At 35.2% G+C, this 24,246-nt stretch overlaps 1 protein-coding gene across 3 annotated transcripts; it reads left to right on the forward strand.

Moving 5' to 3' along the window:
• The first annotated feature begins 573 nt into the window (after positions 1 to 573).
• Positions 574 to 23,676, forward strand: sdt (MAGUK p55 family member stardust). Of its 3 annotated transcripts, none has more exons than XM_081981923.1 (19): positions 576 to 854; positions 1,590 to 1,675; positions 2,085 to 2,194; positions 2,247 to 2,304; positions 7,034 to 7,173; positions 8,773 to 8,891; positions 8,946 to 9,119; positions 9,229 to 9,399; positions 16,536 to 16,764; positions 16,968 to 17,105; positions 17,312 to 17,584; positions 20,162 to 20,366; positions 20,419 to 20,925; positions 21,188 to 21,362; positions 21,448 to 21,597; positions 21,648 to 21,847; positions 21,909 to 22,100; positions 22,154 to 22,467; positions 22,524 to 23,676. In XM_081981923.1, exons 2-19 carry the CDS (start codon positions 1,609 to 1,611, stop codon positions 22,704 to 22,706), a joined length of 3,405 nt encoding a protein of 1,134 aa, XP_081838049.1. In that variant the 5' UTR covers positions 576 to 854; positions 1,590 to 1,608; the 3' UTR covers positions 22,707 to 23,676. The 3 variants fall into 3 exon arrangements, with proteins under 3 accessions (XP_081838050.1, XP_081838049.1, XP_081838048.1); XM_081981922.1 differs by having other exon boundaries at positions 581 to 854; positions 21,906 to 22,100; XM_081981924.1 differs by lacking the exon at positions 16,968 to 17,105 and having other exon boundaries at positions 574 to 854.
• The last annotated feature ends 570 nt before the right edge of the window (positions 23,677 to 24,246 follow it).

The raw sequence follows: 24,246 nt of genomic DNA on the forward strand, positions 1-24,246 counted from the left end.
TAAAGTGAATTGTGACTGGCAATTAAAACGACATCACAACACTGGCCAACATCCAAGACCACATGTCGTTTTTCGAACCTGACCTACAATGCCGCCCTACATCCAGTATATTGGCTTCAAATTCACAATTTTCTCGGCTATGCGCGTTATTCTTTCGGTTCGACGCATCTTTCTGATGGTATCTCATCTCTGATGGTGGGACAAAAAGTATTGATGATCATTGAAAGAGTAGAAAATGAGAGGAATTAGAAGAAACAGATATCTGCCCAAACCAATCAACGTGCATTTTGAACATCATTTGGAAACAACTAAGCACTGTCACATTTTTGTATACTTTAATAATTTGGGGAGTGACATTGCTGCTCGGATGCTATTCTCTTCCAGAATGTCAAAATTTTCAGAACCAAACTCTAAAAACACTTTTGTGAGTTTTGAGATTAAATTTTACCCCACTGGATGACATTCGTACGCCCCGCCGAAAAGGGGATGCTGTGCGAATGAATCTCTCGTGCGCCGTATCGATCCCCCTCAGACCGTCGTCGGCCCCATTTGCATCCACACCCGATGCCCCGGAGTGTCGTCGGTGCCGCCGAAATCCCCCTAAAAACGACAACGTTTCGGTTCTGATGGCTCTGGCGACATTCTCGATCCATGAGCCGAGATTACGGTCCGGCGGCCCCCATTTTACATTCGCGGGGCTCCCCTAAAGGCCCCACGGTCGCCCTTTTCGTTCTACTGCCCTTTGCTACGCACAATTTCCAATAAACGGTTCGCGACTTGTTTGGGACGAATGCCGATTGTTCCTAGTGAAATGACTACGTTTCGGGCTCTGATAACGAGTTTTTAAACTCAAAGTAAGTATTTAGCAGAGGAAATAAGTTTCCAAATTTCCGGACCAAATTACATAATGTCATCAGTGAGATAGGACGTAACTTGAATTGATTTAACCCAATTTGGTGAAAGTTTAAAATGTCCGGAAAGTGCATTTGCTCTTTCTCCATGTCAAAGCAACCGTAAATAAAATAGAAGACACTTGTGGGATCTATTAGTTTAGTTCTAATGTCTCCAAACTAAAAGTAAACTAGTTTAGGGTAAAAAATTTTCTATAATTACATAATGTTAACGTAACGCCAATTAAGTAGAATAGGAGAAACGCTGGTTTAATTAATTCAATTTAGTTCAGCTGGGTTTTAAGTAAATTAAGAGGAAACTGCATCCGTTCTTTGCTTTTCCATATCAAAGCTACAATGTTACGGTAATTACAGGAAACACTTGAGAGGGTTTCAGCAAATCTTGTACTAGTATGTTGACACACATACACAATTTTTTATCACGGTTCAGGTATTGGGGATTTTTATTGAAATTAAGTAAATTAACCGCCCAGGTTTATCTAAAAATCCATTAATATCATAATAAAAGTTCGTGCACCATAATGCTAGGAAGATTCTGACTTTATTCATAACATGGTAATCACCTTAGCAGTTATCCAGAACACATTTTCTTTTGGAATCCATTTAAAATAACGATTCACCCATCTAAATTAAAAACAATTTAACCGACTTATCCTAATTTAAACCCGTTTCTTTCAGATTGGCCGCCGTACAAATCATGGTGGATTTAGGAGGTTATGTAATAATTCTGGTAGAAACCAAGGATAAAAAAATTAAACTATACGGTAAGATTCCCAATTTAATCCTTGAATAGATTGTCTCCGTAATTAACGGGACAACAATCTGGTTTCGAAACATTTTTAAATAAGCAGTCAATGATGTGAACGGTACCGCACCTAGAAAAATGTATTCTGAATGTGACTTGATGTTGGAAAAAGTAAAAGAGCTCCTACGGTAAAAACCGGATATTTTAATAAAAATGTTAAAAGAATTTAAATTATGGAATGGAAGTTTTGTGTTATAGTTTAGTAAACAGATGGTTTCATGCAACCTTGATGTAACATGTATAACAATTTCTATTGGCATATCACGTCTTCAAAAAAGGTTTAAGTAGTAAACTAATCATTCTTGTTATTATTTAATAGTTTGGATAAGTTATAACAACTGTTTTATGCAGGCAATTTTTTTGTATAGGTTCACCTGCTGATAACGATAATCTTGAAGTTGGCGACGAAATTTTAGAGGTGAATGGCAAAACTTTAGAGGACGCCAATCATACTGAAGTTATCAACCACATTCATCAGGTGAGGACAACTAGTTTATTGCTCTATTTGCACTCTAATGACTTTTTTTCAGTGTATTCGATCTAGAACAATATGCCTCCGAGTCAAACGAAGAACCGGAGCTCGTTTAGGTAAGTTTTCTTATAGTTTTGACTCTAAAATTAGAATGACCCTCTAGATCTGTACTGGAAATTATGATGATTGTAGTACCCAAGTACATTTGTACATAATTATATCTCTTATCTAACTCATTAAAAATTAAATTAAATTGTGTACCTTGTACATTTTGGATACATTTGAATTTTTCTGAAATTTCAAGGGTTCACAGCAAGCCTGAATTACTGTAGAAAAAAATGGGTGTTACATGTTTGTTAAGTATATAGCATATGTGTCGGATACATAAACGATTACATAACACCGTCGCTTTCAAATTAAATTAAATAAAGCTTGTAGCCGTGTCGTTTCGTGTACGGTCGGTCAATTTCGTCTCGGTAAATGGAAAAAATAGAGGTACCACAAACAACAAAATAGCCGGGAACCTGCACGATCGCCTTAGCGGGCATTACACGCCGCGAAATCTAGTGACCGAGGTGGTACTCGCGATCCTCGATTGTTCTTCAGCGCTGGTACCCAGTCTGGTGCGCGAGAGCGGCGACTGTTTTCGTGGCACCTGATGTTCGTCGTTTTTCCCTAAAAAATCTGGAAATTTTGTGGCATTTGTGGTGATTTTTCTTCTATGCAGTGAAGTGCTAGTTTTGCTGGATTAAAAGTTTTTTCTTTGTATAGTGAATGTGTGGTATTGGTGTCTCGAAACTGTGTCAAAAGGTTAGCTGGTTTTTAATCTTGATTCTTCTCTGCACATACATTATATGGTTAAAGTGACTCAACCATTAGTAAGTTGCGAGTCACCAAAACTCATTCAAATGTAATTATCCTAATTCGATAACGTTGCGCGTTCTACACGTGTAGTCAATAATTAATTTTAAAGTGCATTTCAATAATGGTAGAAACTATTTTAGAAATGCTAGAAGATAAGACAATTATTAGTTATTTGGTCTTTAAAACTTTTAATTAAGGTATTCTTTCTGAAACAGTTATTATTTGATCTGCGGTTGTTCTGAACATTACCTATCCTAAGATTTAGATGGTTCAATTACTAAACTAGACTCGCAATCACGTCATTTTTTTATTACAATGGTTAGGAAAGTTAAATCAGCTGTTCGGGCTGGGTTCCAATGAGTGATTAATAATAACCAAGACAATTAATCATTATCAAGGTTACAAGATATCAATCTGATTCATGACCACTTTCCTTCAATAATCAATATTTCCAAAAGAATGGTTTTTATGGAATAGTTCCGGAATATTTGTTTCTCGTTTGAATGAGTCGAAAATTTCCAATTTGATGTAGATAAACAAATAAAACATAAATTAGTTTAGATATGCAGGTTAAATGTGAGCATATCTGCATACAAAAGTTTCAATCTTGCAGGAATTCCACTATTTACAAATATTAGCATTCCGTTTACACTACAAAAACCGGATTTAATCTTGTTAAAATTCCAGTCATCAATTATTATTTTGATTTTTGGATTTAATTCTAGTCGAACGTTAATATTCAGCATAATTCTTATTAAAACATCAGAAAACGTTTAAAGTTGTGCGTAAATTATAATTAGATCACTAATTAAGGATCGTTGATCAAATGATTAATTGCTGTATTTCATCCATTCCATAAAACCTAAATGATTTCCAAAAAAATTATTTACTTCTACAATCAGGAATATAAACGTCTACTAAAACTATTTAAATTGTAGGATATTATGAGTCGACTGGAATAATTACAATAAAATTATGTATTAGTTATAAACTATTTTTAATGATGTCATGGTCACTAAAATTGCATTGTAACAAGTTTAATGGTTGTTATAAGTTTTAAGAAGGCAGCTATATCAATTTCAAGTTTTTTCGCTTGCTTTATCAATATCATGCACATGATTCAATTTAATTTATGTCACGTGCTCCTGTGAGACGATGAAAATGTTAAAAAGCAAAATAAGAAGGAATTTACTAAGTGGAAAAAGGTTTACAATTAAGTTTCTGCTGTTATTAAATAAATTGTTGAAATAGCTTGCGCAAAAGATTGATTCCTTTTAATGCAAAGTAATTAAATATAATTATTTTATAGCTAATTGCGACAATACTATCTGGTTGCAATGTTCAATTACTCCATCAATACGAATTTCAAATTTGTTTTCACTTTATTGTATCTAGAATTGCGAATGATTGAAATATCAAAAATTAGATTTTAGGTACATCTTAAGTACAAATTACACTTGAAAATGACTTTCTTCTCCTTCATCACCTTGTATAATCAGCCAACTTGCTTTTGAACATCTAAACTTTCATTGTGTGAACTTTTCTAGTTTCACTCTCATTAATAACTAAAATTTCAGCTGTCAAACTGCCCATCAATTATTCATATTCATTTAATATTCGTCTCAGAAAGTTTCTTCGCTTTCGTGGGAAATAACCTTGATTATGTTTCATGATTTAAACAAAAATAATTCAGCTCAATTGATAAACACACGTTGTACAGAAATCTGAAGGTTTGCCCAGCACCAAAGCTATTATTAATTAACTTGAGCTTTGTTTGGAAACAATACTGATATTGTTATTAAGCTCTGACCGTGATTAATATTTTTAATTTGGACGTGACTAGCTGTACAAACGTGTACTTTTGTTTTATCTGATTTTCCCTGTCAGTGTTTATTTGTTTAAGCAACCATAAATTGCAAAATTGCTCAACGTGTTGATTTGCATGCATTTCTAGCAATAAAGGAGCTGCCACTAAAATAAATAGCTGTCGAAGATGCTTTTAACGTATCTGCATTTTCAATAGGCGTCCAAGAGTTCTGCTGAGGGTCGATAAAACCTCGACCCATTTAGATAAATACATGAAACACGTCCTCCTTATGAATAGAAACAGTTACCTTAGATTGAAGTTTTGTTGAAAGGAAATCATTTATTTCTAAGTGAAGAACGAATTTAACATTCTAATTACATTAGCTCGACGGTAAGTGGATAAAACTCTCAACACCAAAAGGGGACTGTTTCCAATTAAATCCGGAAATCTAGCAGAAAAACTTAATTAGGAGCGAAACAAGGAGTACTCCATTTTTTCTAGTAACACTTATGGCTTCTTTTCTATAATGAAATATCAATACAAGGGCACTTATACCAATTAGAAGTAACAAGGCCATAAACCGTTTGAGTCTTTTATGAAGATACAGATTGTCAAACCATCGGATACCGTTACAATCCATTTAGACTTGATGTAAAAAAGCGGTGCTACTTAAACTAGACCGCAGTGATGATGATGAGCACTTTTGTGCAACTCTATTTATGTAACGTTCTTAATGATTAAAAACAGTTACGTAAAAACGCATTAAAAGGGTAAATGTCGTGACCTAAAAGTATGCATGAACCTCGTTCCAAACAAGGCAGATTTGCCATATCTGAAATAACTGATACGCCCATTTCTTGGTAAGGCATTACCATCGTCATCTCTTCAGAATCTCAACCTCTCAAGTCAAGGTTAACCGGCTGTGAGCTAGAACAACGTTGCCAAATCCCGTACTTAACTTCTCTACGAATCAGGAAATGTTTTTAATATTTGTTTACTGAAAGGCTCTAGGCAAGAAACCAACTATTACACAACAAATGGTCTTGTTCTATATGCATTTTGTACCAGTTATGATTGTCCGTCTGGTCGACCAGACTTTACTCCATGAGAATGTCGTGTATGTGGACGCTACAACAGTAAAATGGGGAGTTTCATAATTTGGTCCTGTTCGTTTTATGTGTTTCAGAATGTGTTAAACGTGTATAATGAAGAAATGTTGTTATCATCATTCATGATCATCACATTCTTATGAGTCAAAATGGTATCAATAGAAAGGCAACTTTCACCAGTTGAAATTAATCTAACCATATCATACAAATGCCATAAAGATCTCAAACCGTTTTTATGGCTAGTTTTGCCTTTTGGTCATTATCAAACACGTAAAATCAATCGTGTAGACCTACTAAGACTATTCCTAAATTTTAAATATTTCCTCAACCAGATGCAGCTTTTATAGCATTATAGTATATCCTGAAGTAAAATTAAAACTAAAAAATTCAGGTTTATTTTTCAAAACTGGAGTTTAATTTCAACTATTAGTCTTTACATTTAGTAACAAACATTTGTGATTTAAAGAGCATTACCAAAAATACGTCATTGGCAACACAGCATACTCTTCGAGACTGGTTAGCGCCTACTCGAACGGTTTCAAGAATTATTCAACAAACTACATTGTTGTCGGAAATCTTAATTTCTTCTTTTTTTTTCTTGAGACCGGATAGGTTGGGCGCGCGACGAGTTATTCAAAACTCGCCTAAAAAGCCCCTTACAATGGACTTTCGTTTAACTCAATATTTGCTAATCGTTCGCGGAAAGAAAATTCCATTTTACCGACCGGATACCCGGAAAACCTGGCACGTCCCTATTAGATTACACGAGGAGAAAAAACTGCGGCAATATATCTTCGGGAATTGATGAAGGACTCTTTTAGATCCCGGTTGTCCTCTTTGGCCAATAAGGGTCAGCGAACCTCTTGCGCTTAGAAATCGCTTCGAGCGATCGCTGTAGTGCTTCTTAAAAACCGATTACAAGATAGTCACAATCCCATTATTCAATACAACCTTTGCTAGTAAGTCATACGGGAAAAAAACTGTAACAGGAAATGTGTGGTTGAATTACAGCAATAAATCTACGTAGATATAACCTTTTAATTAAAACTGATTTTTCTATTTCAGCGGTAGATTTAGATTTAAGTCAAGACAACGTGCAGGATGCGTTTGTCATTGCCGTGGAGCAGCAAGCTCGGGAACGCCTGGAGCGTCTCTCAGCGCTGCGCAAGATCACCCCCATCGACATAACCAAGCTATCCGAACAGGTATGCGCAATAGATATTTTCAAATTACTGGTTTTAATTAGTTTTATCATCATTCATTATTATTTTCATGATCAAGTTGTAATTTAATTATACATCCACAGTACTCGAGAGGTGTGAAATTTTGAGAATTTTATAATAGAAATTAATTCCACAAATTGACACTCAACTATCAGATTATTAAAAAGTTTCAAATATCCATGCAACAGACAGAGAAACACGGATAATTCCATAATATCTGAAACAAAGACAGAAAATCTAAAACAACTTCCAATAGGCCAAAAATGCGATGTTGTCAAACGCCTAACTGAATTCATTGACTGGATTACTTACATAATTTTGTTATAAGACTGTTGGACCATTCTTATTTATTTCCATGAATGATTGTTTACTGTTTGATATGGTTTCTGTATCTAAACTGCTCGTCAAAAAGAATGGGACAACAAAATTTTTGATAAATAATTTTTGAGCAGCTGTTTTTTCAAATTGATTCACTCGATTACTGCAAAATTTGATAAAGGGGGTTATTGTTACTTTTCTTGTTTTTAATTTAACCATTTCTTTAAATCTTTAGTGGAAAACGAAAGGGATTAGAAAGGTTACACTTAAAACTACCCAATTTAAGTAAAAAGCTTAATCTGCGTTATACAGGGTGACCCAAATAAAATCTTGAAAACAAAATAATGTTTTTATCATAAATCTTGGCATGTTCAATGATTTTAATGGAAAATAATGATATTGGATAAAGAAGCACACTATTTGTTTTAATGATCCAATTTTATATATTTATAGACGTTTTCACCAGTTTGGCTTTTTCTATTCTATATTTCTATTTATTCACATTCATCAATTTGAAGAAACAGCCGTTGAAAGAAGAGCTAAAATTTTGCTGTCCCATTCTTCTTGACGAGCAGTTTATTTTCGTTTGATGTGAGCTGTTTAGTATTCGAATGAAAATACCATTCCCAGACAATGTGAGTGACTCTAAGAAGTGTTATACCAAACTTAATAAAGGAATTTCCTGTACAAATACAGTCAGAACTGTCAGAAGACTCAGAAGTCAGAACTAGAAGCTGATCAATGAGATAATCTAAAAGTAAGGATTCTGATTCATAGAAGATCATATAAAGATACAAAAAAATCGAGAAAAAAATATTGTATTATTATACCACGGTATAGCATATACAATCTGTAACTACTACTATTTAATTTGATAGTTGTCTTCAAAGGCAAGTTTAATAGACAATGTCGCATATAGTACAACAACGGAATAAAACAGGAATTACATAAATCTGTCTGAGTTTAACCAGTTCTAAAATAATAACCTAACAGCCCTTATCTTTAAATATATGAAACTTGATGCAAGAACACTTCGTTCGTCATTACCACTTTAAAGCAGCATCATCGTAAACCGTCCTAAGTGGATCAGCCCTCGAGAAAGCGGCCAAGTGGTTGACTCTTTGAAACTTGATACTCCAAACAGGATTTTATCCCATTTTTCCCATGCCTTCATAAACTTTATTAGGATGAAATGGAGTTTGAATTTAATTTCGTCCCTTCTTTGTCAATTTACGAAGCTCAAGCAAATAAATTTGTTCTTAGCTAAGCCAACAAACATCCGTAACGTCGGAGGACTTAAACGGTTTCATCAACAACTCGCCAATCTACGTCACTTCTTTGACGGCTACCGAAAATTTAAACAACAACTCCACAGGAAACAAGTAGGTTCCTAACTAGGAGTTTTGAAGAAAATTAACGAAATATGGTGGTTCTAGATCAGGCGGCGCGCTCGGTACCACCACCTCGGTGGTGGCCGTTCATCGAAGCGCCGGGGGAGACAAATATCGCCCCCCGCCCCTTGTGGGTAACGACGTGAGGGTTACCACACAACCCCCAGAGCAAATTAGTGCCGCCGCTCTTCTTGCTAACCATATCGGACCTCAAAATAGGTGAGAATTCTAGAACAGTCATTGATCTTAATTTGATTCAAGCAGTTAGTTATGAAACATTATAATACATAATAAGGGTACTTTATTTGATTAACTTTTGTTAATTTAGGGAAAGGCCAGAGAGCCCATCTCAATACGGCGGCGTCGGGGCGCGTCGATCGTCGTCGCCGTACGCTAACGGCCGTACCGAGTTGCTCATCGGAGAAGACAATAACAAGTTCAAAACACCAGTGGAGAACAACAATAACAAGCTCAATATCGAAAACGAATTGCCTCCAAGGTGAGTGTCACTCAAAGTAAATCAGAAAAGCTTTTTTCGACTACTGACTTTGAAAGTACCTCATGTACGCTTCCATTTCAAAGCAGAAAGTGGTTATTTGCCCCACGTGTACAGAAAGTGAATCATTTTCTGTCCTAGAGCGTTTTCGCTTTCTACTAACAATCTACCCACCAACTTTTTCGGCGTTTTCATAACAACGCTTGACATACCTGTTTGAAATAAAGCCATTCCGTCAAAGTGATTTATCGGTGACAATGAGTTCTAGCTACAAAAATGATGTGAATTGTCCTTCTACTCCACCCCACAGCAGTCGTCGAAAAAATATCGTGCATATTTCGAGCCGAAAGTACTTTTGCCCCTTTTACATGATTGCAGCGTTCGGCTTCGCCTCAAGCTGCAATTTTCATGTGCAAGCGGCAAATAACTACTTTCCGCTCTTAATATAGAATATACTATTCTATAAACGCTATAGTCAAAATTAAAAATCATTGAAACTCTGACAAAACCAGTATTTTGATGATTTAAAAATACTAGTCAGGTTATCTTACTACTTGTTAAACACCTTACAGCTACATGACTTTTGAAATCTGCACATAATTTGCAACTTTTATGCACTATTAGGTTTTTTACTTAGGGCACAACGTTGTTGTGACCGTTCCATCATCAGAAAAGTAATTTGTCAATTACCTTCACTAAATCATCCTAATTCTATTGTTTGCGAGTTCTCACAATTACAACCTGCGCCGAAAAATATACACGAGCTATTCAATGGAGATTTCACATCCTGTCGTACAGTTTGCCGTTCATTAGCCACATAAACGGTTTTACCATATTATGGTAAAAAATGTTGGGACCGGCGTCAAGTTCAGTGTCTAAACCGTTATAAACTGCAATGAATCAACCTCAAGTTTATTATCATTGCCAGGATTAAGTCTTAATACAAAGGTATTGTTTAGTTTTTAACTTCAGCTCAATAATTTCATACACAAACAGAGAGTCAATATTTTATTTGTTTACCCAACCATGATTGGAACGGAAGAGTTTCCTAATCTGATTCGTGTTAGAACCTCAGGAAATCAATAAAATTTATAATTAAACCTGAGACTAATTAACGTTTATGTGTAATAAGGCATATGGCGGTCGGTCCCGTGTGTGCTATTAAACAATAATCTGTAGTGGGCGGAACAATATAATGAGTGTTCACAGATTTCTAGTTAGGAATTTCAGTTGTGCGATAATACGGGTGAAAAGCGTTCGTACGAATGGTATAAACGTTACAATAGTTGATTTATATGCGAGGGAGCGGCCGATTATTGGTACTTATGGCACAGTACTTTCGACTTTCCGGCGTCTATCTGTTAACCGGCAATGAGTAAGTCCTTAACAATCAGACATACCCAAAGCTACCACTCTTATGAATATTAAATGAGCTCCTATGTAACTCTCTGCGGAATGTATTTGCACGGAACCGTTAATCTACGAACAGATGTCCCTTGAGGCAGGTAAACTGATTTTCATCAGAACGGAGCAAAGACTTTTTTGGGTTCTATTGACTTAAAAGCAACAACGCAATAGAATGAAACGAACCTGGTTTTGTATGTACCCGAACCTGTTGGTTCCCACGCTAACCGCCTCTTAGAGCGAATCGTGGATCGCATAAAGTTACAAGTTTTTCTTTATCATATTATTGGTAAATGCTTTTCACGACTCAGTTATTTAAATAAGAAAGTAGTTTGGAATAATGGCTTAAGACTATGTTTGGTTTCTTATGTAAACTGGAAATTTTCTTCTGGCTCCAAAAGCGTATAAGACTGGTTTATACATTCAAAACATTGAAATCAATCTTTTGGTCTTTGGACTTAAAACATCTTTTATTTAACAAGCACTTATGAAATTAGTACTCATTATGAATGACGTTTGCCAAAATTCTCCAGTACCGTAAATACAGGAAAATGGTTTTAATGTTTTAGCCTTTTATTCTACGTCTCTCATTTTTCAAAAATTACAGTTTTTTTAAATTTCACTGTTCACGATGAAAAAGAAATTACCTCTTATAAAATTCTGATTTAAAACTTCGTTTACGAGATAATTCAGTTATTACGTTCAAAGACCGAAAACGGAAAATTCACTTAAGAAGCTTAAAAAATTTCATTGTAGCCAGTATTTCATAGTTTCCAGACAAACTGAAAGACTTTAGTTTTGAAAATTGACTTAGAAAAAATAAAGATCGATTTCAGAAGCTTAAAAATTGTATTTGTAACTAGTTTTCATGCAAATCGAGAGACTTTAATATTGAAAATTGATTTGTAGACAGTAGAGAAGTTTGATTTGTAGTAGTAGATAAAAAACTACTTTTTCTAGAATTTTTGACTACAAATTCATACATTTAAATGTTAAAAATTGACTTAAACAACAAAAACTGACTATGAACTAATGAAAAGTAACATCAGAATCTTAAAATTTGCATTTGAAGTAAATTTTCATAATTTTGAGACAAATTTCAATATTTTAGTCTTGAAAAGTGACTGACATCTCAGTGCTAAAAATTCGAGCTAAAAATTATTTCTTAAAAATCTAGATTGTTTTTCGACCTATCTTTACGAATTTTTTGACTTATCAGGCCTAAAAGCCAGTTTGTACACTGTCCATAGTCTTGAAAATGTTATTTCAAGCTTCTTCACTATTAAATTGACTTCTAAACTCATAGGTGCAGTAAATTGTAGCATCTTTAAGAAAAACTGTTTTTGGTGCTTTTTAAGACTATTTCCAAAAGTCAAGTTTCTTCAAGTCAAAAAGTAAAGTAATAAAAGTAAACATTTTTGGTACCAAATGCTACGATATTAGTCTTGAGAACTAATTTTTAGAAATGAAATAGTCCAAAAATTTAATTTACTTGAGTTTGTACACCAATTAAAGTCCTGAAAATAGACTTTTGGACTCTCTTTAGTCTTAGTAAAGTCAGTTCTAGCTTAAGTCAACTTTTAGATTATCTTTAGAAGTAAAAAATGGGTTTCATGCACAATACAATCTTTGTCTTGATTTCCGGACTGTTTTTACTTCTTGAAATCCAGTTTCACACTCGACCAAGATGACAGTCTGAGAAAACGAATTATAAGACTATTCCTAGTAGTAAATAGCAAGTTTTTAGACTATTCAGTTCAAATTTGGACTCTCACAAGTATTGAATGTTCAGTTTTACACTATAAAACAATTTTTGAAATTGAAATTTGGAGGACTGTATGTTCCTTAGGAAACGTTTTTTAGAAAAATGACATAATGCAAGTCAACTTATTTTTTGATTGGCTATCGAATGATGAATTATTGACACTTAAAACTGGACCACCCTGGTATAAAGACAGAAGTGATAAAAGAAAGGAGGAGGAGGAGAAAGTGAGAAAATTTGCAAACATTTGGCATAAATTTAACATCTTTTCCAAATTTGGAATTAGAAGACCAATTTTTTTTTTCATTCATCTCTATTCATCAAGATTTTTTTTAATACACTAGTCCCAACAAAACTCTAAGCGATTATGTAGGTCATCAACTCTAAAATCCTATCGTTTTGGCAACTAATACAAAATAGCATTTCAACAAGTTAATAAAAGGGTAACTTTTGGCATGAGACCATTATTACTTTCTCACAGTTCTATCAGCAGGAGCATTCAAAATAAACTCACTTGTAGCGCTGACAAAGCACATGTACGACAATCGTAAATATTTTGGTATCGAATACATTTACGACTCTCTCCAAATAAAAATACTGATGCTTATTAGGTTTCGTTGTACGCGAACCGATCAAGTAAGACATATTTTAAAATGTATTTGTCTGAATCGTCAAAATCAATTTGCATCGAAAAACCTTTTATACAAGTCAGCCTACCCATCTAATTAAAGTCCATTGAAAATCTCAGGTAAAATGTTATTAGTATTGTGTGCAGATAGGTAAACCGGAAAACCGTTGGGTTGGTCTGGGTACTAATGCGAACTATAAACAGTCTTATGTTTATTTGCTTATAAGTAACATGGAATACCTTTTAACAAATGATGATTTTTTTGAGACCTGCAAAATGCAGTGATTTATTTGGTGTTTGGGGGGACCTAGGCGATTTAACAGAAAAAAAACCTGACGTTTAACTGCCACCGTCTCTCTGTTGTAGTAATCTGATATCTGCCCAACCAAAAGGAACAAAAGGCAGGAAGTCAGGGCCGGACGAAAGTGGCGCCTTGTCCGTTGCTGTTTCAGAAAATCTCCATTAAATGGCTCTTAATTTCTAGTTTTGAAATAAAACTAGGTAATTTCCCATCTGTTTGCCAGTTACTGTATCAAAAAGATAATTAATCAGTACATCAAAGAAGTTTGCATAAACATTTTAATTTTGAACAGTCTTTCAGGCAGTTATTAATAAAGTCAACGATTATGATTTTGGCTTTATTCTAGATATGTGCAAACCTCAAATAGTCTATTGTCAAAAAGTATACATCCTCAAAATCTCACCTCATTATAACATCCATTCTGCTCAAACACCAAAATCTTTCTTTGAACGAAAGAGCTAAACGTGACTTTGTGCATTTGAAACTTATTTGAAGATAGTGCTTCTCAACTCATCTTTGCCATAAGTTTAGTTATGCCCATAAAAAGAACTTATTTTATTTTAGTATATTTCTGTCGAAGGATTTATGTTTTTGACAAAAAATCAGTTAAAATGAACCTTATTCAATGTAATTTTGGCATGCAATGATTAACCGACCGCCCACCAAATCCGTCCCTGTACGAATGAGCCACGCTCCGACAACCCAAAGAATCGTAAAAATTTCTTTCATACCTTTACCTGGCCGTATCGGCCAAGCCAAATCGCTCACCTATTCCACAGGAATGCTTTAAGAAACGGACAGACCGACTGGAAGCAAGTATAGATATCGCCACGTCGTGGTACCGCAGTACCACCGAACGTAGCGTATCAAAACTGTTTTTTCAGTACCTGTCCGTTACACCCACTTGTCTTGGCGCTGGAAACCATCGCGCTTTGGGCCTTAAGAATCAGTTCTTCAAGTGGTACCACCAATGATATAAGTCTTCGTGGTTGTGTGTTTAGTATGTGCTTTATTGTGTTTTGATGTTTGGATAGTGTTTTCCGTGGTGGTGTTGATGAGTTTAGTTGATATGGTATTGGAAGTTGTACTAGGGAATAAAATGAGGATCTTTAAATGTTACTGGTACGTGAAGTTGCAAATTTTACCAAGAATTGAATTTGGGTTACAGTCATAGATAAACGTGTGTGTTGAAATGCATTCCAACCGAACAATTATTTCCGCTAAATGGTTCCTATTGACCCTCGAACCAACGGGTAATATTCAATAACCTACCCATAAAATTGGTATGTAATTGTAGTAAAGTTCCCATCACGGATCGGATGCCGCATATACATGAACGAATTTTTGCATAATGAGACCGAGTTTAACCTTCAAGGTTTAACAATTCTATAATGAGATGTGACTGGGTAGAACAGGTTATTAAGAGAACTGTAATTAATTTAATCATTACCACTAACAGCACAGTCTAAGTACAGTTTCTAATTGAGCTTCTATTCTTTATTACTTGAGTTATAAAGTCAAGTGTATTGAGATTATTCGGTGGGCCTTTAAATTTGTGTGTTTACTTTTTTTACCTGGTTGAAGTGCGATAATTGCACTTGGGTGATTTGGGAATTTGGTACCGGTTAAGGTCTAGACTGGAATGTTGAGTGCTGTCGTTTTAACTGAGATATTGTGCAGACGGGACTTTAAAGTGAGTCACGACCAAGTACCTGATAGTTCTGGGTTCTGACATTCGAGAAAGTGGTTGTTTTGTGTTCTCAGGTTACCATGTTCGTTGCTGTTTTAGTTGACTTAAATTTCCTATTAGACTTTAGATGAGTTAAAGCAGACTAATGTATTGGATTACTTTTTGCACTGGAATACCTAATTTCAGTTATGTTGATCTTTTAAAGGTTGTCAGTCAGTCCTGCAAATTTGTCTGTTTTTAAGGTTGGATTTATGTATTAATGGTCGTAAAATTCCTTTTTCTTCGAGCGTGCGTAAATGATAACCTCCCGGCACTAGGGTGGGAAAATTAAATTATGTTAATTTATGTATCGTGTACTATAAACTTACAATATGCCAATAATTGTTCATTTATTATTAATATTAATATTAATATTAGTAACAATCTATTAGAGGTAGTTCATTACATTAATTCATCCATTCCATTTATGGTAATCAAGTTTGTAGATTATAATCAAATGTTTACTAAGACCATCTAAAGACATTCAAAATGGAAGAGTGAAGAAGAAATAAATGTACATAATCAGCTTCTAAACACCTTGTATAGCCTTACCAAAAATGGATTTTAGAGCATTTAATTATGGAACATTATAATTGACATAAATTCAGTTCAGTTAGCTGTGCTAATTTGAAAGTAGGATATTTCTTAGATTCTGTTTTAGTTACTATTAAAATAAGTCACATTAATTAGATCATTTTAGTTCAACAAACCAAATCTAAAATATCCTCAGAGATACAATCAGTTGGAATTAAATTAGTACCCATACCATTTCATAAAATGGACCTCTTGTATAGTATGAAAACAATTTTTGGCACAAACTGATATTGATCATTGTTTGTATAAATTTGGAATGGCGAATTTCGGAACTGAGTCAATGGTTCTGTAATGACTGGGTGGATAAGTAGACTTTTTTCTACCAATTTTTAGAAAGAAGAGAACAACACAAATTGTTGTACAAGAATCGTTTATTATATTTAATTATTCTCAAAGATTTACATCACGTTTTCAGTTTAAGTTTAAAACTTTACTCACTTTGATTGTTGTAGCGCAGAAATCTTGTCTAATGATAATATTTTGTATAGTTATAATGAATCAGGTATTATTATATACTACTACTATATCTAATAATTTATTAGACAACCTGATATTCGACCCTAATGATCTTAAATTTGTCTCAAATCAATACGTTCCAACCCTACTAGGTCATAATGGAGAATAAATCCTAGCAAATGCAAATATTTTATGTTTGCAATGACATATCAGAACCATTATCATTCTGTAATAATGTTCATACTGAGACTGTGACTTTTTCCAGGGCTCGCAAACGTTCGGGCAGCAGCCTGGTGGTGCTGGAGTCCGAGCTGCAGGAGCCGGTAAAAAAGCCGCCAGACGATCTGGACGACTCCCTGGATATGGTGATGGTGGTGTCTCATGGTGCGGACGACGGTCAACCCCATCGCGAGATGGCGGTGGACGTTCCAGATAGTTTCGTCGCCAGAAACAAGACGCCACCTAGGTATCCACCACCCAAACCAACTTTAACCGTAAGTATTCTTGTCCAGTTTAATTACCTAATAATATTTTTGGGCAATGTTATCAATCAATTTTGATTATTGGATAAGAAACCCAACACGATTTGGACAGTCTTTTACTCAACTATATCTGTCGGTTTTGAAAACCTACAACACACCAGTATCACAAAAACTGGACATTTTCTGATTAGGCTGATAATGGGTAAATCATTTAGGTGGGGTACAACAGATTTTCCGGCATAAATTTTGGAGGAGAGACACAGGAGCGTGCCATAGACGTTCCCGAAAATTATATAGACCGCAAAGCCACACCCCCAAAAATTATAGCCGCACCCCTAAAAAATAAACTTGAGGTAAACCACACCCCCTGGAATTTAACTGAATAACTGGAGTAGACCGTACTAACTTGGAATGTAAAACAACTAACTTGTATTTTTTTGATGAGTGAATTAACCCAACTGATAAGTAATTAGTACTAGCTGAGTCTAATATACTTTTTTGGCCCTTTAACTCCCACTGAACCGTTTAGTTCAACTTTTTATTTTTTTTTGTTCTTTAGCCAACTATAAACGGTTCCGTGACCTTGCCTTTACACAACCACCACCTCCCATCTCAAGCCATCCCCCAAGTTCCCCCGAAACCGGTGCCGCCCCCTAGAGACCACCTGAAAATCGAATCGGACGGGCGACTAGTGAATAAGGCACCTGCGCCCCAACTACCAGCCAGGACTATCAACAATAATAACATAAGCGCACCCCCTATTGGCGGTAATAAGACATCTATTGTTACGGAACCCACCCGGGAGCAATTGGACAGCATTAAAAAGTATCAGGTCAGTTTTTTGTTTTTTTTTTTAATTGGTTGAGTTCAATTATTTTGCTTAGTAAAAATAAAAATGTATCTTATACAAAACATAGAAGAAATGAGGAAGATTCTCTCTATAGTTTTATATGTGACTATTCTTTAAAAAACACTTTTTTGTACAGCTTTTTTAGTACTCAATCTGTATTTTCAGAGTTTTTTGTCCATATCATTACTTTTACACAAAAATTATAATTGACCACAAGAGATCAAAACAAATCAATGATCAGTGCAAATCTTTAAATTTTATGACGTTTTGAAACGTTGCTCTACTATAATGCTGTAAGCCATATTTTCTTTGGTTGCTTATACCTGCACTATTTTAGGGTCGTTCTTCAACCACTACTTTGCTCTAAAGTGCTTTATCCCACTTCAGTACTAAAATTATGTTGATTTATGTCTTATTTTTTTTTATAGTAAATTTTGGTTTCTTGGCAGTGAAGTTAAAGCTCCTTGTAAAGTTTTTCATACTGTTAATAACTAGCTCATTAACCTCATTAACTAGTCACTTTGATCTACAAAACATCCTGTTTTTTAGCTAAACTACAAAATTCAGTTAACTTAACGGATAGCCCATATTATTTTCGAAATAATGGGTGGTATAATCCTTCCGGAACATTTTTTTGTTTATCCGTTAAACATTACGTGCCGTTGTTATTAATTTTATTGCTCGGAATCAGGTTATCTAGGTGAAGAATGTAGAACTCAAATACGGAAAGAAAACGTTAACCTTTCAAAGAATTTTGTTAGTTCTGTTTTTAAAGCTTATGAGTAGGTTAATTAACGCGGACGAGTAGGTTTTGTGCAATCAATTACAACTTTCACTTATATGTATGAAGTTTTTGTATTAGCAAAACGAAGAATGGTAGAAAATTTACATGCAGGTATATGGAAGAGCAGACATCGTGACGATTACGTCCGGTCTTTTGTCGATGTTTGATGCCAGAAAATACGTGTTCGATTCATTCAGTATAAATGACAGAGTGAAATATGATCTATATTTTGTTTAAAAAAAAAAACAGTAGTGGGGAAACGTGTATTTTTTATACAGGAGGATCACAAAAATTGTTTTTTAACGTTTTTAAAAGCATCTTGTCAGCAACATAAGTGATATTTGTTAGAGAAAGTTATTATATCACTGTCTTCTATTGACAGGTCTTGTTATCAATCGCATAGCTTTCTTCACTGCAAAAATTGGCTTAAAAATTGTTTATTATTGATCACCCAGTAAAACAAACAATCCCTATGAACTAAGGGGGGCATGTTGATATGAAATGGAAGATGGTATTTTATTTAAAATTGCAAGAAACTTGTTCAGTGATACCCATTTCCTGATTATATCAATTGAAACATCATCTCCTATAACTACTACTTTTTTTGAATTTCTAGGGCAGGGGGGCAGCTGCCCCTATCTGCTCCCCTTTGGCGGAAGTCTTAATCTACCCTTTCCCACACATAAATGAATCTTGATTTTAGGTACTTTGTTATTTCCGTTCATTATTAATATGAACTTCTTTTACAAGAAGAGAAGACACTGAATAATTGATCTATGTATTTAATCCATGTCAATCCAATAATATGTATTTTGATGAGAAAGGACAATATTCAAAAGGCTAAAAAAAGAGAATTTAAATAATTTATTATTATGTGTGGTACGTGTGTTTGCAAAACTAACATTAAGATTTACAAAGCAGAACACATTTAAAATTCATCTATTAAAGTAAAACTCAATTATTCTTTTACGCCCTTACTAAGACACGTTTAAAACACGACCACCCTGTATATAGTATGTGTCATCGCACATTATAAAGCATACAATAGTCCCACTTCCACCTTCCACTGTGCAGTATTGAACCCACTTTGTAAACATAGACAGGTGGGAGTAATTCACACCGCTACCTGTGTGTGTTTGTATATGCGACTAATCAAACGTTTTTATATCCTTTTCTACATCGAAGAAATCGTAGCGGACATCTCACTCTGACTAGTTGAAAATTTTTAATTTAAATTTTTTTCGTGTGCTGAAAATCGAGTTTTTTACCTGAGGTCTCGTGATGTTGTGATTTTTTCAACCCGGTCGTGATATGACTAGAACTGGATAAGTTTGCGTGGGTGGTTGGTGTTATGCAAGAATGGTGGCCGGCACCAAGAAAAGGGGTAATCTGAATAACAATAATAATAATAGTTATTACTTTCAGGTGAGTTATTAAACAATATTTGGGTTGATATTAAAAAAAGTTAATTATCATTAAACGGGGCCATTTTAGGACTTGTAATTGCGGTAATTTCTTAAACATTGCGAAGTCATCAACGTAATTAAACCTTAATACCACCGATTTAATTTATTAACAGAAATACGACGATATTAATAAGTTATTCAATTAACGACCGGGTTTTTCAAGGATTGTTTATCCGTGGATTCCTTTGCGTTTCGAACGTAGGAAACGTCGCAACGGAACCGTACAAGGCAAACTTGCACACCATTTGCCTATGACGGAAACTGAATAATAACTGTCCTTACCATTGAATATTTCACGTTTTATTGCAGGATCAAATCAGGAAGAGAAAAGAAGAAGAAGAACGGATTGCGGCTCAAAATGAGTTTCTTAACAGATCGTTGCGCGGCTCTAGAAAACTGCAAGCTTTGGAAAGCTCACCCCAAGGAGCTATTAACGACGCCTTTGAGGATGAGATTGCTGAACCTAGAACTGAAAGTCCTGTGGAGGAAAAGGAGAGAGTCCATGTGGCTTATGGTATGTGTTGATCAGAAATTTGAGTTCTCAATTGTATTATCAAATCTTACAGCTTATGGAGACCTGGTGGCAGCCGTACAAAGGTTACAGATACAACTCAAGAAAACATCAGCAGGTTCAGGAATCAGCGGTCTGGAAGGTCGAATAGCAGCAGTGCAATCACTACTGTTATCACCACAGTTTGGACGGGCCTTGGCCATTCACAACAAAATCCAAACGGTACGGCAGAAAGTGTGCTCAAGACCTCGGCCATCCGCTCAAAACGCTCTGAGGGACGTTTTGGACGCTTTAACCACGTCTCAGAGCGCCTACGCGGTCGAGCTGGCCACGATCTTAACAGGGTACGAATTTGAGGCTTTAATGGTCGCCCACGATGGGGTGGCGACCGAACTGCCTCCCGATTCCACTTCCCCGCCACCCCCGGGTGATATTACCGCCACCCCGGTGGTCACCAGCCGGTATGGCACTAGTGATGACAATATTAAAATTATTCGAATCGAGAAGACTACAGAACCTTTAGGGGCGACTGTTAGGAATGAGGGAGATGCTGTTGTCATTGGTAAGTGTTAGATTTATTGCACGAAGGTCACAATGTCTAAAAATAAGCCTAATTTGCTATATGAACTACTAAACAAAGTGTTCCGGAAATATTTACAAAAAACTATATTATTTTTTTAAACTTTGACATCTTGTATCTTGAAAAAGGGACAACTTCTTTTCATATTTTTGGAGGTTGGACAGTTTGTGACACCAATTCAAGGACACCCTGTATGCTGAATATGTAAATAAACAATTGACACTAACAAAAATTATTTGTTTAGGGAGGATAGTGAGAGGTGGGGCAGCTGAGAAGAGCGGTCTCCTTCACGAAGGTGATGAAATCCTCGAAGTAAACGGAATTGAAATGCGCGGTAAAAGCGTCAATGCAGTCTGTGATATTCTTAAGGATATGGAAGGATCGTTAACAATTTTAGTAATTCCAGCCTCGCAAGCAAGGTTAGTTTTTGTTAACTTATTTACCCTCAAATCTATTATGTTTATCTGTGTCAATCGTGATAAATTAACATTTTGCTACTTTCAGGAGTCATATTTCAAGGGACATGGTGCTCCACGTCCGTGCCCTATTTGACTACGACCCAGAGGATGATATGTACATACCCTGTCGAGAGCTGGGAATTAGTTTTAGGAAAGGAGACGTGCTGCACGTTATCAGCCAGGAAGATCCCAACTGGTGAGTTTGGTTGATTCTGCCATTATGCCATAACTATTACCATTTTATAGGTGGCAAGCCTACAGAGAAGGGGAAGAAGATCAAACCCTCGCTGGTCTAATACCGTCACTGTCCTTCCAACACCAAAGAGAAACCATGCGACTTGCTGCTGCTGAACGCATATCGAAACCAACCAAAAAATCCAACACGTCGACGCTCCTATGCGGGACTACCTCTAAGAAAAAGAAGAAAAAGGGTGCTTACGATGAAGGTTAGTTCTTCACACTACTTGAATAGTACAACTTAATAATAAAACTTTCGCTTAAAAGCAGGTGGATATCCAATGTACTCCAATGATGATTACGACCCTGAAGAAATCCTCACCTATGAAGAAGTAGCCCTTTACTACCCTAGAACAGATAAGAAGAGGCCGATTGTTCTAATTGGACCGCCCGATATTGGTCGGCATGAACTTAGACAAAGACTGATGGAAAATTCCGAACGGTTTGCTGCAGCAATTCCTCGTAAGTTTCTAATTTTGACTCCCACTGTATTACTAATGAAGACGTTATCACAGATACGTCTCGAGCGAGAAAAGATAACGAAATCGACGGCCAAGACTATCATTTTATCACAAGAGCTCAGTTCGAAGCAGATATTTTGTCGAGAAAGTTTGTGGAACATGGAGAGTACGAAAAAGCTTACTACGGAACATCAATAGACGCTATCCGATCCGTTGTGAATACTGGAAAAATATGCGTACTCAATTTGCATCCACAAAGCCTAAAGATATTGAGAACGTCCGATCTGAAGCCTTACGTTGTGTTTGTAGCTCCACCCAATCTGGAGAATTTAAAGGTAAAAAAGGACCGACTGGGTGAATCGTATAAGGTAAGTCATCTGCTGTTAGAAATCAAATTCAAACATTCATTGTTTCTTTATTATAGGAGGAAGAGCTGGTTGAAATAATCGATAAAGCTCGAGAAATGGAGATAAAACACGGTCACTTATTTGATATGATTATCATCAATAACGATACAGAGAGAGCCTATCAGGACCTTCTCTGCGAGATTAACAGTTTAGAACGGGAACCGCAATGGGTTCCGGCAGCGTGGATCAAGTCCACGTAGGGAATACTAAAGAGTTAGAATCGTGACAAATTCTAACTCTTGACATGTTGATAAGATAATAAGTCTGAACGATTGCGCTTAAAACCGGCATGATTGGTCGTTCAGGTCAAGCGAAAACTGTCAAAAAGTTTTCCAATTTTTGGTTACGAATCGAAGGAAAATCACTTTCGGTTTAGTTGCGTTTGAGTTTTAGCAGAAATTACACTTAACAAAAATAATAATTCTACATTTTAGGGACTATATAGTTTCGTATTCGTAACTTAGACTGAACAGTAAATTAAGAGTTACTCCTATTAGGGCGGAAACAGCACTCCCTATTCAAGTGCCAAACCGAATATTTGATTCTAGTAACGTGGTGAATTTTAGCTTAGGAGTGAGTAGGTATACAGGCCGGTGTTATTTGTTCGCGACTTAGACTATACTCAATTTTTTAAGTCATTTTAATAAAATATAGTGTAACGATAAGGCAAGAACCGTCGTAAAGTCGTCAGGCTCAAAATTTTATAAACGTCGTTTCTATAACGGTTCTTTCTTTTTTACTTCACACCTTGTACATATAAATACATAGAAAGTCCGTCTATAGGTATATGTTTTTATTACGTCTGAAGTCATCTTATTACCGTGTTGATTATTTATTGTTATTTTATACTTGAATGTGTGTATATAAGATAGGATTCTAAAACATTAAAGATTATTTACCAATAGAGATGTGTACATAGTATAATGCCAAACCCTATGGCGTTTGGCTGTTCCTGTATAATAAATGAAATCTACGCTGCACCTGAAATAAGAGCAGCGTTTACATCACATTTTACGTGACTTCGGGATATTTTTTTTCTATGTTAACTCAATGAAAGAAACCATTTTAATTGTCTCATTCTTATTTTTTATTATTATTATTATTGTAATACGTATTTACAAATAATTGTTTCGAATTTAAAAAGTGAAATTAAAGTTTCTCATTAGTAAATCTTTGTGTCACTCTGATTTCCTGTTTGTAATACAATTTAATTTATTAATAAGTTTAATGAAATAAAGATTATTTGTACAGGGTCTTTCACTGATGGGGACTGACCAACCCCCTTTTTCTGACTTCCCTGTATGTATGTAATTAAAAAAACTGAAATAGCCATTTAATGTAGTTTAAAAAGTTGAATCCAAAAATGACCACAAAATTTTCTTTTTTTTTTCTTTTATTTCTTAATATTTTATTTTAGTTTGTTGTAAAATTGTAAAACATGTCTTATACTGTACCTTCATTTGTTTATGGCTATGATTCCAGAGCTATAAATGAATGGTCCTCTATAATTTTTTTTATCAATATACCTACAAGGTTCGTCAAAAAACAATCTTCGAATTTGTAAAACAATTACGAATTTGTTTTTTTTTCGAAAAATATTTGCAGAATTTTGAGCAAATTCCGAAAATAGTTAAATATAACGGGTGATCCATTAGAAAAAAACATTATTGGCAGTAGCTCTTCTATTTGAAGGTTAGGAATATTTTGGTACTAATTTTTGGATTCAACTTTTTAAACTAC

Source organism: Ips typographus, linkage group LG6 (genome assembly GCF_016097725.1).
Source record: "Ips typographus isolate SLU linkage group LG6, UJ_Ityp_2.0, whole genome shotgun sequence".
NCBI classification, from domain to species: Eukaryota; Metazoa; Arthropoda; class Insecta; order Coleoptera; family Curculionidae; genus Ips; species Ips typographus.